Source organism: Mytilus californianus, unplaced genomic scaffold, assembly GCF_021869535.1.
Source record: "Mytilus californianus isolate M0D057914Y unplaced genomic scaffold, xbMytCali1.0.p SCAF_4, whole genome shotgun sequence".
Taxonomy (NCBI): domain Eukaryota; kingdom Metazoa; phylum Mollusca; class Bivalvia; order Mytilida; family Mytilidae; genus Mytilus; species Mytilus californianus.
In genome coordinates, this window is record NW_026262690.1 from 42,952,407 (window position 1) to 42,972,662 (window position 20,256).

Genomic DNA, 20,256 nt, shown 5'->3' on the forward strand with positions numbered 1-20,256 from the left:
CATTTTAGACCCAAAGGTTATATTTATCATAAGGATTAAATAATGATGTTTAAATTGACATTAGAATTTATATCCATAACAATGTTCCTTAGATATTTTCATTTGCTTCATTAGAGCCCATTGACGAAGAATATAAATGGAATAATTTTGTTTTATCATAGAAATATCCATTTCCTGATGTTTGTTACTCTTGAGGTTCAGCCTTTTCTTGTGCATGTATTTCCTTTCAGTAATTATTGCTGTCAGTCATTTTATGAGAATGCTTAAAGAAAACATGTAAATATGGTTTATAGCCTTGAAATAAATCTGAAACACAGCACCTGCAAAGTGGAAGTTTAATTATTTGTCACTTAACTTTTTCTAAAGGGTAGAAACTAAATCTTTTGCAAAAATATCAATAATTAGGTTATCAGGAAATTGGCATTATGACTCATGTGTTGTTACCTGACCAGGTAAATCAATGTCATACAGCTGAGCTGCCCATTTATTTGTAAATCATCTCAGCAGTCTTTTCATGATACCAGATGGCAGATAAAATGTACAGCTTTTTTGGTTTTGAATAAGCTATTGGATTATTCCATTGGCAGTCTACTTTAATATGCAAAATTATATAAGACCTTTCAGTTTATTTAGTCCATTTGAAATGTGCAAAAAAGTACATTGTAATTTGCAGCATGATATGTTTTTGTCACAGATTTCTGAAGTTCAAGGTCCAAATAATGGAAATCTTCTTGTGTATGCTGTTGATACTCAAAAAGTCAGCAGCCAAAATAGATTTTCACTATCTGAGGTTGTTTTGACCACTATTAAATCAGTGATTCATCTATTAGAAATAGTTTTATTGAGATAAAATAAAAATTTATATCTATAAATTAAACAAATAATTATTTTAAACTTTAATAGATAAGTTTATGAAAAAAAAGACATCCCTGCCTACTATGTCTTCCAAATGTTTATCAGTATGAGATATCAGTATGGTTGTTTTTGTGTGAGAGAATGTTAAATGTTGACACATTATGATCAAATATGAATTAGCATTTTTTATTGTCAATTCCAGACTATTTTATTCTTTTAACTTGTTTATTTGTACTTTTGATATATTCCTTAACCTGGTACAAGACTTTTACAGGGTCTATATTGGTAGCAGTTAACCCATATAAACAGTTGTTAATATATGAACAGGTGAGGAGACACATATAAAGAATAATTTTTATACATATGTCATATTTATGTCAATTAGAGAAGTCTTGTTATTTATGAGCACCAAGAACTTGTGTATATTGTGTCCTTTATAGAGACAGTGTATGTACCTCGTCTATATAGAAATAAACCAATAAATGGACATGACTTTAACAATTCCATGTATGGTCATCTGTCACCTTCTCCTAAACCTGAGTATTTAGGCCATTGGAACCTAACTTGGTCTAATTTACCTCATAAGTAGATATAGGAAGATGTGGTATGAGTGCCAATGAGACAACTCTCCATCCAAGTTACAATTTATAAAAGTAAACCATTATAGGTCAAGGTACGGCCTTCAACACGGAGCATTGGCTCACACCGAACAGCAAGCTATAAAGGGCCCCAAAAATTTACTAGTAATAAGGGTATTGTTAAAAATGATTGAATGATTTGTGGTTGAAATCGTTAAATCTTTAAGGGTCATTTGCTACGAGATATAAAAAAAAATATGTGATTTTTTTTTTGTTCAATCATCAATGAATGCAAAAACAGTGAAACAATAATTTGATTTTAGCAGCCAGTGTAATTCAATTTTGTCAAAATAAGCTAATAAACATCGCTAATGAATTATTCACTTGCCCCTCAATGAAGCCGTATTCATGTGGCCTTTTATTCAACCCCTTAGCTAGAGATGGGTTATGCATAAACTAGGCTTGTTCAGCTATTAAAGGGAAAAGAATGTCAACATTGAAAGTGAAACAAGGATAAACCATTTGGTTGACTGATTTTATCCACAAAAACTCATTCTTATAACGGTAAAAACCATGATTAACATATTTGTATAACCTATAATATAAAATCAAACAGACCTAGAAAAATCCAATTGCACATGGTCTCAATCTATTTATGTTTATATCGGGTTATATGACCGACAGTGTTCTTTCAAGGTCACCTCGATGGTTAATGGCTTCTAGACTAAAATAAACACAAAATGAAGATACATATTATCGAGTCCATGCATCGTAAATTGTTTATTTTAGACTTTTTAGAATTCGTATATACATTTTAGTATGTTATAAATAAAATATGAGAATTTGAGTCAAATCCGTGAACATGAATTTGACAGCTAATGCCCCTTTAACATGTAATGGCAATGAACCTTTAAAGATATTTGTTCTTGACTTGGTCTTTATATAGAATCATTTATGTATTTTGTTTTTAAATTGTCAAATGAAATGGCAGCCTTCTCTGTTCATTGAACATACATAGTAACATACACATAAGGTCAAAATACAATTATTGGTCTATTTGCGCTGCAAGAACAAGACCTTTTAGAGTAAGTAAAGAAGAGGAGCGAAAGATACCAGAGGGACATTTTAACTCATAAATCGAAAATAAACTGACAATTCCATGGCTAAAAAAGAAAAAGACAAACAGACAAACAATAGTACACAAAACACAACATAGAAAACTAAAGACTAAGCAACACGAACCCCACCAAAAACGGCGGGTGATCTCAGGTGCTCTGGAAGGGTAAGCAGATCCTGCTATTACTGCTATTATAGTTGTGCTGTCATGCTACAGGAATAACAGTTAGGAAGCTTCTTGGCAGTTTTTTTGCAACTATTTTTTGCACATATGATTTTATGATGTTCTGGATTTTGGCGTAAAAGCAAATCAAGGGTAGCTGTTTCTTAACAGACCAATATATTGGAAAGTACATGTTTACAGTTTCACTAAAAAAGTGTTCTTTTTGGAGTGTCTAGTTAAAAAGTAATTTACAAAAATCAAAGTGCATTATGTCAAACATAGGTTATGTATACAAAAGTTAGTATGGTACTTGTAACAATATATACATATCCTGTCTGTATATCTCTAAGGTTGTTACAATTATGTCATTCTCATTCAGATTAATCTCATATTTCAATATTAAAAATCAATTGACTGTTTGTTGTTTGCTTTTTTCTGCTTAAAACTACAAGTACTTCTGGACTTTAATATAAATTTCAATTGAATTGAATAATTGTTATCAAGTGTAAAATTACAAAATTATATTGTGTAAACAGGAAATAAATAAAGGTGTCCTTTCACAATCAAAATACTAAAAAGGAAATTAAATTAATCATAATGAACTGAATGGTCTTTCAGAAGAAAATATTAATAAGCACAAAATAAAAAAAAAACAATAGTAAATCAATTATTAATTTAGTCAATTTGTAATTCCGTTGTATTGAATCATTGGTTAGAACTAATCACATTAATGATGTATTATTTATTTGTCACATGTCTCCATCTTTGTTGACAAGAGTTTTCATGTCTCCACCGGTATGGTCACATTGATTTCTTATCTTGGTCTGGTCTCACATTGATTACTTCAGGATATTGATGATGCAATTATTAATTAAGTTATACACAAATATTGATATTACAATTTATAGCATGTGAATCAAAATTAAAAAAAAAAACTGAAAATAAGGAGATATGGGATGAACGCCAATGAGACAACTTACTATCCACCAAAGTTCAAATGAAGTGGATGTAAGCAATTGGCCTTTTAACAATGAGAAAACCCCATGCCAAATAGTCCACTATAAAAGACAAGATATAAAAATGTGAAACAATTCACTTGAGAAAACTAATGACCTAATTCAAAACAATTTACAAACAACAAGTATGACAGAGGTAAACAAATGCCAACCACTGAAACATGTATTTGGTACAATGATAGCTACATCTTACAAAGAATAAATTATATAGTTTGCAATATCAGAGCTACACAGCAAGTTAGTCATTCTGTTCTAGTCTTATGTTCCAAGAAATTTACATATAAGGCAAATAATGCTGTTCAATTAACCCAGGTTGATGGAATAGAATGTAAAATTTGACATTTGTTTCTGTCAAGTTAATCCGAAAAAGACCTCTGAAACTGACAAGAAATAATATGATTTCATAGGATTTTATAGCTAGGATAACAGTCATCAAACTAAGGATCAAATGATTAACATGAAATATGACAAGGCTTATGTTAAACATATCAGTTGACGAATTATAAATGACAGATGTCTTTCATCTGAATAAGACCACTTTGAATTGTATGTTTTAGATAATAACGATCAGTTCAATAGTAATATTTAAAGGAATAGCGATAGGATGTGTAACTTTGTACAATTTAGAATCAAGTAAGGGCTTTATTTAAACCCCTTGGAGGAAATATCACCATTTAAACAAATCAGAAGATATTGCAAAAACTTTGTAATAGTTTTGTAAAATTTTGGAACACAAAAAGAAGAGATACAAAGAGTAGTAAATTAGATACTTATTTCAAACTTAAAACTTGTTTTTCGAAAGAAATGTATCTATCTTTAAACAATTTTCAATTGAGAAGTGCCATATGTAAAATCAGAATCAGTGCACATGATCTCAAAATAGAAAGAGACAGGTATAAAACTTTATATATAGAAAGAGACCAAAGGCTTTGTAAGAAATGTACTCTAAATCTGGTTGAAGATGAACAACATTTTATTACTAGTTGTCCAGCATACAATAATGATAGGGAGATATTTTTCAAGGAGATAAACTGTATCTGTCCCAATTTTATATATCTTTCAAATGAGGCAAAATTTGTTTGGTTATTTACTAATGAAAATTTGTCTATACTTAAATATTTAGGGAGCTATATTATTACATGTCTAGATGTTAGACGAAATGTTAATTAATGTATGTAATAACAATGATAATTGTAATGATTTTATAGTTCTGATCCTGCCTGGAATTAAATGTATGTGATTTTTTATAGAATGAAGATAATAACATCTGTCTGAACTTTTCAATGTTTCATTTTAATATATAAAAATGTTTTTCTGTTACAAATCATGATGTATTGTTTTATGTGTACATGTTATGTTGCCCACCAAGGGCCCTTGATTGGAATAATAAATATTCTTATTCTTATTCTTATTCTTAATGAAGTATAAACAAGGAATATTCCTATAATGCATATTCTCATATCTTTACATACTTTACTCGACCAACTGACCCATGCAAATATTTTGAGGTACAGATTTGATGATGATTCACTACAATATATTCCCTTATGGTTATGGCCTATTATCCATTTCTTGCATGAAGAGATTTCGCATATCATACTGAATGGAGTGGGATATATGAATAATTGATACGAAAAATGCATCCTCAATATAATACAAAATACTCATATGTTTCAATTTTGAATCATACAAAATGCTTGAAAAACATCTGATGTTAACTGAAGTCTTGGTTCCAGACACAATGTTCTCAATAGTGAAAGGGGACTCATATTTGAAGTGAAAGCTTAAAAAATAGAAAGTATTTCACCAGGACACATCTAATTTTACCATAAGAGAAACGGGTAAAGCAACTCGTGAGAATTTGATATCGCTTGATATCAACATTCGTTATTTAATTACAATAATAATAATAAACTCCCTAAAGGCATGTATTGAAATTAAATAAATCAAATGAAAATCAAGCGATATCCAATTCTAACTCGTTGTTAACCCATTAAATTATTATTTGAAATAACTGTTGATACTGAAAGTGAATAACAAAGTGGTCCAGATATGGAAGGCCATAGGACAAGCTACTCTATTTACAAGAAATTTTATGATTAAAATTGATGGGGTACTGAAATGTTTCTGACTTACACAATTTTTACTCATAAAGAACCTTGAGATACTGCAAAAGACAAGGAGTGAAAAATGTATATCTCTCAGATGTCCAGTACTGTTTGATGTTCTGTAAGGACCTCAGATAATTTTTGAAATGAAAACTCAATGCTTCACATAGTTCAATGCATGTAATTGTTATCAGAATCTTTAAGTATTAAGTATGCAAACATTTAGCTGTTATGGTATTGATGTAGATTGTCTGTAGGGAAATTGATTTGCCAATGCAGTAATAGAGAAATGCAATATAGAGTAAATGGGAGAGAGATAACATTTCATTCATAATGTCAGTATGTTCATAAAATATAATAACGGGATTCAGAATTCCTCAGTATTACAAAACTCTGTACTTTACATGATATTTATGATATCATGGACAGAACATGTATTAGAAATGATAACACTTTATTGTTAATCTAATACAAAGTTGGGAGTATTTTGCATAGTTGCAGTTTTTATAACCCACTACACGGGTGTGTGTGTGTGTGGGGGGGGGGGGGGGGGGGGGGGTGTCTATATTAATAATATGTTAAAGTAAATAGTTGAAAATTAATATTTTTTTGTAAAGCTTTAGCCTAGTTAGATGTAGTTAAAAAATTTTCCTTTCCTTTTTGTTTACAACAGAGATGTTGTATAGACCATAATTGTGAAAGGAAACAATCATGATACCATGAGTACAACCCTCTTGTTTAGAAATAAGTCAAGAGACCTAAGTTACAATACTGTCTTTGTCTTTTGAGATATACATTTGTAGTTAGGAGACCATGTGTGTATTTCCTTTTTTCGATGAGAACAATCTAAAGGCATATACAATCAGATTTATATTTGCTATTAAAGTATTAGCTTTATTGTCTTACTTTTTTCGTTGCGAAAGGCGAGACATAGGTGTTACTATTCTGGCGACAGCATCGAAGGCGTCAACAATTGTTAAGTTTTCTGCTCAAGTTAGTTTGATAGGAAGTACTTGTCATAGATCAAATGTATTTTCGATAAAGTTGCATAACTGTCACCACAGGAACTCCCCATATGGAGCTTCATATCTGATAAATGCATAGACTATTTACAAGTATCACTCCAAACGTTGGCTTGCCAGGGGACTCCCCTTTCTCAAAATCCTGGATTCGCACCTGAATGTTATCAGATTATCTTTTTCTGAATTTTCTGCCAACAAGTGAGACTTATCTATGTGTCAACAGTTTATTGGGATTGTAAAGCATCACAAATAAATCAAATTTATTCTTCTCTATAAGTAAGAAACTGCAATAACAAAGCAGCATGAAATTGACCGAAAAGGGCTAAATGTGAAAATAAGTTGATTTATTGTATAGCAATGCAATATTTCCCACAGAATGTAACTGAATGTTGCTGGCAATATTCTATGATAATATGGCTTCATATCAACTGCATCATCGGTGACAAAAATATGTTTAAAACAGTTTTTGTCTCGCTTGCGACGAAAGTCACAGAATGCGAGACATGGGTATTACTATACGGCGGCGGCGTAAACTATTTGTATAAAGCTTTACATTTCAGAAGCTAGAAGACCTGGATGCTTCATATCTTGTATGCAGATACCTTATATTACGAAGTTTCCGTCTGTCATATGCCCATTGTCCTTGACCTCATTTTCATGGTTCAGTGACTGCTTGAAAAAAAATTACAGCTTTTTTGTCATGTGAATTTCTCACTTATTATGAGTAATAGGATAACTATATTTGGTATGTGGGTTCCTTGCAATGTCTACTTGTCTGTAAGACAGGGTTAACCTGACCTCGACCTCGATTCATGGATCAGGGATCAAGGTTAAAGTTACATGATTAGGTCTGTTTCTCAGATACTACAAGCAGCAGGACAACTTTATGTGGTGAATGGAATGATTGTAAGGGGTACATGTCAGACTGGCAGGTTTCATCTGACCTTGACCTCATTTTCATGGTTCATTGGTCATTGTTAATTTAATTGTGTGTTGGTCTGTTTTTCAAGTACTGTAAGCAATAGGTCAACTATATTTGGTTTATGGAATGTTTGTGAGGTGTACATGTCTGTCTATCTGGTGTCATCTGACCTTGACTTCATTTTAATGGTTCATTGGTCAATGTTAAGTTTTTGTGTTTTGGTCTTTTTTGGTTTTTATACACCAATTATAGTTGACCTATTGCTTTTAACATTAAGTTTATGTGTTTTGGTCTGTTTTTCAATTACCATAAGCACTTGGTCAACTTTTTTTGATTTTTGATGTATGGAATAATTGTTAGGTGTACATGTCTGTGTGACAGTTTTTATCTGACCTTGACCTCATTGTCATGGATCTTTAAAAATCTTAAGTTTATGTGATACTTGTAGTAAAACCTTTATCTTTAAGACTTTCAACATGAAATCAATGGTCAGTAAAACAGGCGAGACATTTCAGCGTGTGTACTCTTGTTTCAACTTCTGCTATGCAATACAAGGGTTACTGCATGAATATTAATGAATATCATCCCTAGTAATTTTATTGTACTCGCATGTTCGTGCAATATAAAAATCTATTCTGGACAATATTCACCAATATTCATGCAATAATAACTGTATTACAATACCAGTAATCATTATTACACTGGTCTAATATTTACAGGTATATATTGTTAATTATATTTATTTTTCTTTACATCAACCCATATATTCCATGACACTTTCTGATCTTATGTTAATTTTATAGAAAGACATAGAAGAATATAGTGGAAAGAAAATAAGCCAAGTGGAACCACATGTATTTGCTGTTAGTGAAGAAGCCTTCCAGAACTTGAAGAACTCTGGTGTGAACCAGTCATGTATCATAAGTGGTGAAAGTGGAGCTGGAAAAGTAAGCTGCTCCAATAATTATTTAAAGTTACTTAAGACCATGAAAGAAATTTTGTTACTGTATAGCAACAATATATCATATTGTGACAGTGTGTATAAAGCTTCAATTTAGTAATGTTCTCAGTGACAAAGATTATAGTTTCAAAGAGATTATCAAGCTTTGCTATACACTAAAATGATTATTGCATGAATATCTGTGAATATTATCCCTTGTAGAATATATATTGCATGAACTTGTGTATATATTCACCAATATTCATGCAATAACTCTGTTATATTAAGAGATGCACATATGGCTAAATAAGACCCTGTTTACACTTGTACGAAAATGAACCGATCTTTATTTGAATCGATCTTAAAAGGACCAGTTCGCGTTTACACTTGCACAAGCAAGATTGATCTTATTTAGTCTAGTGCGTTTACTCTGCAACATAAAAAGAACTGCTCTGACCTGATTACTTTACATTTTGTAAACAAATAATTGTAAAAATAGAATAATACGGTAACTTGTGGATCTTTGGAATTTGGTATTCAGTTATTAATAATTTTAACAAAGAAATGTGAGAAGACTATCACTTAAAAATGAAAGGTCAATGCATTAATTTGAAGATGAGAATTTGCAGCAAAGAAATAGAATTTACCGATTCAGAAGAATGATCCAAAAACGGCGCAATCTATGATATTACTGTTCTTGTCCCATCCTTCGTTTTTGAACACTTGCATTTTTGTCGCTGAACATGCGCAGATTTATTTTAATAACTTAATATAACATTCACTTGAAGAAAGATTGATCGCGATCGATCTAAGTGTTTACACTTGAAAAGATCACTTCAAATAACATCTATTTTTTTAAAACCACCTCTGGATCTTTCCCGTTTACATTAGACTTAAGATCGGTCTTTTTTAGATCGATCTCAGGAAAGATCGATCTTTTTTACAAGTGTAAACAGGGTCTAAGTGAACCCAGTATAAGTCTAGCCAACTAAATCCTGGCTAAGATACATCAAGAAATTGAATTCAGCAATAATGAGCATGCAGGATCTATTAAAATATATGAGATGAAGGATTTTTATAAGTTTACTATACTATTAAAGTTACTTGACAAATTTGGTGAGTTTGCATACACATGAACAGCTGAATTTACAAAGTTAATTGATGTTTCCATTGAAATTTGCCATCAACCTTATAACCTTTAAGTATTTGGTAAATTCAAATTTAATTTCAGTGCTAAATAAAACTTTACACTTCAAATTAGTTGTAACAATTTGCTAAGGAAGTAACTTGTATGTGAATGTGTTTTTTATTTTTTTTTAATTGATTATATATCTTAATTATTTCCTTTGATAGTAATTATACATTGCAATTCAAGGTAGTAAAATCTTCGTGAGAATTAGAGGAAATCTGAATTTAAACAGCACATCCTGTAGAAGATTGCTGTCTGGTGTGAAACTGAAGGTTGTCATTCCACTAATTTCTTAGTAGGCTTAAATTAATAAATGAAATCATACATTTCATTTTAAATTTAATTTTACAAATATGATTATGTCATGCCCTATCCATAACATGATATTTTCTAAGCATATTAGATTTTTTTTAAACTTTAGTGGATTTCTGCCTTTTGTAGTATGATATCATTTGATAAAGGACACGATATTCAAAATGTTGTGGCTAAACAAGGATGAATAAAAATTAACATCAAAGACAAGGAAAAGTATGTTCACTATAGAGTCATTGAACTAAATGAAAGTGACATCTCCAATAAGGAAATTTTTATTAAAGAAATAGTTATTGACTAAAATGTAGTACAAATGTAATTCATTGAATTCCATACAAATATTTAGCCAACTCTTGCAGTAGAGTAACAATATTTATATCCAGAATAATTGAATGCATTAAAATAGTGAGACAGATGGTTATATATAGAGGATCAATACTCATGGAGTAATTTGTCCAGAGTTACTCATCCTTCAGGGAACTATTATCTTATCAAATATGTATGACCATTTGTTTTTATCATCATTATATTATATGATTCCTTATGTAACTATAAAATTTCTCTCAGTCTGTGATTTTGTCAGCCGTTAAAGATGTTATTCTTATGGGAAGATATTAAGATTAGGCAAAAGATGAAAAGTTAAACATTGAAAAAGAGCTCAAGTTGTATCAAGGTCATGCATATGTTATACATGTAAATTAAATATATGTTTTTGCAAAAAATTTTAAAATATTAATGTTTATTGTCAGTTTTTCAGATTACGAAAATTCCCCAAACCACACTGTTGCTGTCATGCATGGTCTTTACATTTAATAGCATAGAACTTAAAACTAATTATTAAACCTAATGATGTACTTGATAAAATTAAGATAAATTACTCTAAAAAAGTAAGCCATGCTATGGATAATTTAAAAGATGTATATGAACAAATGTATATTTTAGCATATGCTGTCTGCCAACATACTTTAGCAACATAATTGTTTTATTTTTTAACAGTTTTTTTTTTTTACAGACAGAGACCACAAAGTTTATACTACAGTATCTATGTTCTGTAACAAACCATACATCGTTCTGGGTGGAGCAGCAAATTCTTGAAGCCAATACAGTTCTAGAAGCTTTTGGTAATATTCAGTTGAATGATAAATCTTTAGATTTGGAAAGCAAGCTTGTCTGTGTATTTTTTTATATGAGATCTAAATTTTCTGTTCATGGTCATATAAACACATTAAATTCAAATTCAAGTATAGTTGTGACTATTAAACAATCCTTGTTTATAAAATAAGAATTGTATAAGTTGATGTACATAAAAAGCATGATTATTGAATGGAAATAAACAAACAGAATTATTTTTACATCGCGATGACCTTGGGGTCATTCAGATGTATTGCTATCGCCTAGATTTCCATTATGTAAATTAGTTTTGGGTTTGTAACCGATCTATAAACATGATAAATATGCGCACATAAACGAATGCAAAATAACATTCCTTATCGTTTGATATAAATACATCTCTTCAATGAATACTGATAAAAATATTTTTGTTTACAACATAAATTAATAATATGAAAATGTTTTGTAGTTCGATATATATATATAAGTAAAAAATCATTGATAATATCAATGCAGACGTACCGAAAAATTGTGTTAAAGCATGCGGAAGAATATCTCAGAGAACTTTTTGCGAGGACCGGTAACTCTGTAATTGTTTTTGCGGGAAAATATGAATGCCTACTCGTATCCAATCTTAGAAAAATCGAATTTTTACAGAAAAGTGTCCACCATGTATACTGATTTGTATCACTACAATATAATAGTTATTATGGTGAAGTTGAATTTCCTGTCATTTATTCATCATCCACGCACGAACTTGTCTCAGAAAAAAATATATCTCTGTACATTAACCTCAGTTTCAGGTAAAGAGATATGTTGTTTTTTTCTGTGACAAGTGCTTTTGACCATCCTCAAGAACTTGTGGTCATCCGATGTTCAGTACTTCAGTACTTTGATTATATATTACAATGAGTACTGAGCAGTAAAATTTCTAATGTCACTCGTCACCCATCCTAATCAGGGTTTTATTATATACTCATAGAATTTATGTCTCCATTGCTTTTTTGTTGTTGCAATTTTTTATGAATGCAACTAGATTAGCAATACAATAAAACTGTTGAATTCCTGTGTATTAATAAATCCCTATGGAGTAGAGCAGTCTAGAGTTGTAATGACTTCTGCATATTGATAGGAATCTATAATGCCTTTTATTTTATTGGAGTTATATCCTGAATGTTCTTTTGTTTAATTCATCAGTTTCTAAGTAACACTTGAGAAGTAACAAAACATGAAAAGATAATATCAAAATCAATGAAACTACACCATATTTAAAAATAAGTAAACACAATGAAATTAAGCGAAAGCAAAAACAATTTTAGCTCACCTTGGTCAAATTGCCAGTGAGTTTGTTTTGTTTTGTGAACAGTTTTCTTTTTGTTTGCTGAAACTCCATACTTGAGACTAAATAATGCTTAGGGAATCTATATTGAAAAGAAAACCAGACAACCAACATCATCCTCTGTTGCTTTGAAAAGAACTTCAAATAAAATCAACAAAATGTTTAATCAATTATTTTAAGAATAATGATGGATATTTCAATCAAACATCATCCACAAGTAATTGAAATTTAGACTCCTATGCAACTGTTGTGTTACTACAAATTTTAGATTGTACCCATCACTACTATTATCATGGTTGAGCTTCCATCTAAATTCACATTGATTGATTGATTGTTGGTGTTTAACTCCACTACATGATGATGGTCAGTTTTTATTACTGGTTGAAGCAGAAGTAGCCAGGGAGAACCACCACCTGGGGCAGGAAAACTGGCAATCCTAGTTGCCACTTAGGCACTGAGTCCTACACAGTTTGAATGTCTGTTCCTTTTACGTTGACATCAGATGACATTGATCTATAACCTTATTATAAAAAAGTGTTTATTCTATTCACACGAAAAGTTTGCTCCAAGTTTATAGACGACTAGACATTCTGTAGTACTAAGAAGATTTTTTGATAGTGCTATTAGGAGATTTTGACCTTTAAACTTTGTATTGAATAGGATTCAACTTATTCTCATGGGAAAAAATTAAAACAATTTTGATGACAATTCAATGTAAGAGGCCAAAACAATTTTGATGACAATTCAATGTAAGAGGCTGACTCTGGTGCCTATAAGTTTTGGTTGTAATGCTATCTGCTGATCTTGACCTTTGATCTCTGACCTTTATTTTACAGAAAAAAACCCACAAAAAATAAAAATATAGGTGAAATGTTCTGAAATGGATAAATCATTTATCACATAATGGAGTTTCTTGTTTTGGTGGTGCCATGTACCATAGTTTAACCCTCCTGAAATGCATTTTGGTACTCACTCAAATAACAATATTTTTAATAGCTCTTAGTTGTGCATTACCAGATAGTTCCTCCTGAATAAGCTTGGATGCCATATTCCTGTAAAGATTTCTTAACCTTGAAGTGTGACATTCTTTAATAATGACTAACAACCTCATGTCACAGTCAAACATTGCCACCACTACAAAGAGGAGATAATGATAATGAACTGGGTTTTTTTATTATTTGAAACTCCAAGTATTATGAGGTTGAACATAGACAGTTTTGTGTTTTGACATATATGCCAGGTTAGCAACACACATTGATAAATATTACAGAAGTAGTAAGACCCAGTAAAAACATGACACTGTTTGGGTTTGGTCCAATACAAATAATAAAAGTCATTTATTTCAGTTAAGAGTTCAGGAAGGAAATGAAAAAAGCCACTTGCATATTGACGTTTTTCACAAGTGCAAATCAAATATTAATTTTTACAACTTTACACTTTCAAAACAGCAGTCACCTTAAGACAATCAACATTTTGTTGAAGCAATTAAATGTTTAGTAGAATTACTCAATTTTTCATTTTTGTCGAGCCTTCGACTTTAGTCGAAAAAGCGAGACATAGCGATCCTACATTCCGTCGGCGTTGTCGTCGGCGGCGTCCACAAATATTCACTCTGTGGTTAAAGTTTTTGAAATTTTAATAACTTTCTTAAGCTATCCTGGATTTCTACCAAACTTGGACAGAAGCTTGTTTATGATCATAAGATAGTATCCAGAAGTAAATATTGTAAAAATAAAATTCCATTTTTTCCGTATTTTACTTATAAATGGACTTAGTTTTTCTGCTGGGAAATATTACATTCACTCTGTGGTTAAAGTTTTTAAAATTTTAATAACTTTCTTAAACTATCCTGGGTTTGTACCAAACTTGGACAGAAGCTTGTTTATGATCATAAGATATTATTCAGAAGTAAATTTTGTAAAAAAAATAAATCCATTTTTTCCTTATTTTACTTTTAAATGGACTTAGATTTTCTGCCAGGAAACAACACATTCACTCTGTGGTTAAAGTTTTTAAAATTTTAATAACTTTCTTATACTATTTTGGATTTGTACCAAACTTGGACAGAAGCTTGTTTATAATCAAAAGCTAGTATCTAGAAGGAAATTTTGTAAAAAAATAAATCTATTTTTTCCGTATTTTACTTTTAAATGGACTTAGATCTTCTGCCAGGAAACAACACATTCACTCTGTGGTTAAAGTTTTTAAAATTTTAATAACTTTCTCATACTATTTTGGATTTGTATCAAACTTGGACAGAAGCTTGTTTATGATCAAATGCTAGTATCTAGAAGGAAATTTTGTTTTCTTCCAGATAAAATTACATTCAGTCTGCAGTTAAAGTTTTTAAACATTTATTAGATTCATAAACTATCCTGGATTTTTACCAAACTTGGACTGAAGCTTCTTACAATCAAAAGATAGTATCAAGTGGAATATTTTTATTGATTTACTTCCTCATTTTTGTAGAGCCTGCGATTAACAGAAAAAGTAGGCGAGACACTGGGTTTATACATTTCTGCCGAATATGATGTTGAAAAGTAACATAAAAAACTATCTGTAAGGGTTTTCTTGCAAAAAAAAAGTAGTAATATTAAGGAGAGATTATCTTCTTAACACTTCCAATAGGTTTACAAGTAGACAAAATGAATAAAGGGAGATGTGTGGTATAATCCAATGAGACAGAAACCCAATAACAGAATAAATTAGTATGGTATGTTACAGGATTGATTGAATGTTTTATGCTTAACATCTAGTTTGAAATTAAATACAAGTTTACATGTTACAACATAGTAAGTTGTCTTTAAATCAAATATCAGTTAGTTGTAACACAATATTCTACTTAACTTTACATAATAACAATTTCCGCCACAACATCCTCAGACTGTAAACCTCTTTTAAGTTTACTTTTACTAGTCTATAACTTATAGTATATTTTTCTTGCTTCCTAGCAAGTAACTTACTGTAGATCTGTATTGTTTATGGGGTTCTGATTTACATTTTTTTTTCAAGGCTGAAAGGGTAAAGTTCAATGTTCAACAAAATACAAGGTTGTGGTATGTTCCCTTTTAATTGCAAAAATAGTAAATTATTATTATATCTTTGAAATATATGTAAATTCTATTTATAAATGAAAAGAAAGATCTAAAATTGACCCTAAAGTGAATAAATGTCAGTGTTGTTGTCACTTTGCTGCCGTAAAGATATGGAAATTTACATATTACTAGACCTAAAAATAGTTTTTGTTGAAATTTGAAAAAAAAGACATCTTGTACCATAATATTTTGTATACTGTGGTTATATCTAAATGATAATGACAAGATATCAAAATTAATCTTTTGACAGTTTTTGCAATCTAGCAATATGATTAAACAAGGGAAGTTTGAACCGATAAAGTAAATATGCAGGGGAAAATTCAAAAAAAATATACTGGAATTCTGACTAATGTCTTGTGAACATATGAAGGATGTTATTGAATTCAATGGGCGAAAAAAGTGACGTAATCAAACAGTTTCAAACACAAAGATCATTAGGTTTATTACCTTTTAAACAGCAATCCTTGCCCAGACCATGGAAATTAATGTTTATTTGGCAAAATTTAAGGATTCCATATAAGTGAATGGAAAATGTGAATAAAGGAAATTTTATTTTAAAGGAAAGAAAAATCATGCAACACAGTTTAAGAAAAAAAAAGGACATCTAAAGGTCAGCAAATGGTCCTCAATGATTCACAAAATCCATACATATATGTCATTTTTAAATGAGCCCAAGTCCAGATAAGTTGTCTGTGATTTCAACTGACATAAAAATCAAATTCTGAAATGAATTATTAATAACAAAAAAATAAGAAAAGTAATGGCAACAACTGCATAGATTCCCAAGTTTTGAAAGGCACTCTAATATAGGCATGGTGAAAAGTTTTGTGAGTACTCCACTCTTCACTATAATATACAAAGAGAATATAAAGATAGAGATTGAAGCAAACAGATATATTACTCAACATTTGTCCGATTTTCTATTCTTTTGATTTTAATCTAGTTTAGGTATAATAACTGATAATAGTGTAGACCAGTGTTGTTTTGGGAGTATGTACAGCATAATGTTGACATTATTAAAAATTGTATGTTTATATTGTCTGACCGGATGTTTCACTTGTAGGAATGAAGAAGGAAGTTATTCTCCCAGGAAATATTAACAAGTCCACACTTCAACACATTTACTCATTAACAGAACAACCCTTCTCTTATTGACTTTCATTGTTAGTAATTGATCATGGTTTATTATCATTTGGAATCTTGTTTGAAGATCAGGGTGCGATAACTTTTTACTGAAATATGAACTATGAAGTCTAAAACTGACTTGTGGTATATATGGTGATGTCGGGCGGATTTTGGGCGTGTGGGGAAAAGTGTGTACCTAATTGCAACTCCTCCTACAGTTTTCAACACAGATCCTGGAAACTTCACAGGAGGATTGCACATATGTTGAAGTGTGCACCTGCTATTATGGAATTATTAAAGGATTTTTTTCTCATTTTTCCAGACTTGGGAACTTGGTCATTTTTCAACAAAATTTATGATAATAAAAGGGGGTACAAGTTTTATGTTATCAAATCCTCCTACAGTTTTCTACCCAAATCCCTGAACTATCACAGGAGGATTTCTCATATGTTGAAATTGTGCACCTGCTATTTTGGAATTGTTTGAGGAATTTTTAAAAAGAAGTTTGAATTTTGCAATCTTTAGACTATAAAATGCCTGTAAATATTCATGATATTATAATGATTTTACACTTTAACCTTTGTCATATTTAATTATTATTTTTAAGCTAAAATTAAAATAACCTAGTTTTGTAGTTCAATGTTCTTCATATTTGCAGTCTGAAAATGACTCTTAGCACGTCTTCCCCTTGTATATTGTATGTTGTCAGAAACATCATTTAAATTGTCATAGCAACAAATTGACATATTCAAGGGTGACCAGGGAATAGAATAATGGTCACTTTTAGGTTCTTCAATTCCACAGTAAAACCTTTGCCATAGTGGGGAGTCTGTTTGGCTGTGCAGGATGTTCAAGAAGACAACCAAGTCTAGTCAGAATGTGGATGTTAAAATCTGATGCCTCGTGTAAAGAGAGTGAGAAGCTCTCTGCACGTGAAGAACATTTGCAACAACTCTTTGAGGGTTCTGTAGATGGACTCTATCCCTAGCCAATGTACCCTTATTTTCCAAATTTCCCTGACCTTAATTCATGCCTAGTCTCTATAACAGGACCTTCCTGTTGTATTTATTGTTAATTTTGTTCTCGTCTTGAACATGCATGAAATATTTGCCATTGGGCATAATGTAACCAACAATCAATCAATCTTTTAAAGGGAAATCTCCTTTAGCACATTTGAATGAAAGATATTTATTTGGCCATTATTTGTCTCAGCAAAAGAAGTGCCATAAGATAAAAAAAAAGGGGGTGTTTTCATTAATTTTGATTTGTAGCATTTAGTTTTCATCAAATTTTGATGCAGTTTTCCCCTGAATTCTTTATAAAGAGCCTACTTTGTTTGTCATATATATGTTTGGTTTATTAAGACTTTCTGATTTCAGAAATATTAGGAACCAGTTTTGGATAAACACCCTAAATTTCAATCATAGGAATTTTACTCTTATTTTGATGTTACTATTTTTTAGTGAAGTCCTTTTGAAAATACTTGCTTACATTTTATCAAACAAGCTGATTCAGTTTGTGTGGTTTCTGATCTTAATTGGCAAAAATCTTATTCATCCTTTTTTTTACTGATATCCTATTAACTCGTGACAAGACTTTTAGACAGTACATGCCTTTGGATTTTTCAAAGGATAATGTCTATATTATCAGCATCCAAATTTTCAACTTTTATGTCTGTGTTTGTTTTTTTAAACTACAGTCTTGTGTCAAAAGTGTTTCACCTATCAGAAATTTCCCTATAATTTCATTTAAAGGGGCATTAGCTATCAAATTCATGTTCACCGATTTGACTCAAATTCTAATATTTGATTTATAACATACTAAAACGTATATCCAAATTACAATAAGTCTGAAATAAACAGTTAACAATGCATGTACTCAATAATATATATCAGCATTTTGTGTGTATTTTAGTCTAGCCACCATCTAATAAATTATCGAGATGACCTCCGAAGACTGCCGATGGTCACATAACCCAATATAAACATAAACAAGGATATAAATAGATAGTGACCTTGTGCAATTGGACTTTTCTAGGTCTGTTTGATTTCATGTTATAGGTTAAAAAATTAATTTCATCATCATTTTTACCTGTATAAGAATGATTTTTTGTGAATTCAGTCAACGAAATGATTTACCTTTGTTTCACTTTTAATGTTGACATTCTTTTCCTTTTAATGGAGCCACTGGACATTAAGCAACCAACAACCAACCTTTTAATGGCTGAACACGACTAATACATGTGTAACCAATCTGTAGCTAATGGATTGAATTATAGGTCACATGAATACGGATTCAATGAGTTCGAATTATTCACTTGCAAGTGAATAATTCATCAGCGATGTTTCTTTGCTTATTTTGACAAATTTGAACCAAATTGGCTGCTAAAAGCGAATTATTATTTCATTATTTCACTTTTGTCAATGATTGAACAAAACAAAATCATATTCTAATTTTTTGCATATCTCGTAGCTAATGCCCCTTTAAAAACATTTTAAATAAAAATTCTACTGAAAATATTTTTTGTCTAAATTGAATGAATTTTTGTTCATTTGGTACAGAAATATCTACTGCAATAATTATGAAAAATATTTATGATTCATATTTTTAGGAATTTCACTGTTTAAAGAAAAACATGAATTTCTGCACGAAAAATTCATATGGCTATGTAGGAAAAATGACCCTTTATTTCAATATTTGTATACAAATAATGATTTCTCAGTAACCGTAAAAAAAACTGTACACATTTATGAGTTTAGAAATTTCATCAAAATGGAATCTCAAATTAGTTTTTGACAATGCTTTGGAAAAACTTGTTTTTGAAATAATGGGGGAATTTGGAATAGGTGAAACTTGGAATTTTAGATATTTCAGATGGTCAGTGTGACAAGAACAAACCAAAAAAGGCTAACTTCTTAAATGCACCAGAACTTTACTGAAAAAAAATTTAATACCCAACACAAATATTTATAACTAAGAAGAACTAATGATTCCATGAAGTGTATTAAATCAGATGATTTCCTTTTTCCTATGATATCATTGTCATACAGGAAAGAATTATGTGATATATATTGAAAATAGAGCATCCTGTATATTTTTATGCATCAGGATATTATTAATTAGATCAAGTTCATAAACTGGGAACTCGGTTTTACGAGATCCATCTATAAGGACAGTGAATTTATATTTTCCTTAAAAAGAGATATTTTTTAATAAAAAAAGATCATTTAAGCCTTTCTGAAGTGTTGTGAGAGTTCAGCTTAACATTCATTCACATTCTATTTGTATCATTTGAAAGATGATTGTTTGTAATATATAATGAAATGTCCTCATTGACCATTGGTTTAAAAATAGTCCACCTTCATT

General features: G+C 30.5%; 1 protein-coding gene across 7 annotated transcripts in view; it reads left to right on the forward strand.

The window, feature by feature from the left end:
• LOC127698325 (myosin-VIIa-like) overlaps positions 1-20,256 on the forward strand; it is a 111,934-nt gene that overhangs the window by 5,943 nt on the left and 85,735 nt on the right. For all 7 annotated transcript variants that reach the window (XR_007980794.1, XR_007980796.1, XR_007980795.1 and 4 more), the window contains exons 3-5: positions 1,120-1,182; positions 8,584-8,727; positions 11,234-11,342. Coding sequence is in view for 4 of the 7 variants with exons in the window: in XM_052201719.1 (XP_052057679.1) it covers positions 1,120-1,182; positions 8,584-8,727; positions 11,234-11,342 (316 nt within the window). In the remaining 3 variants the exon portion in view is untranslated. The remainder of the gene's footprint in view (positions 1-1,119; positions 1,183-8,583; positions 8,728-11,233; positions 11,343-20,256) is intronic.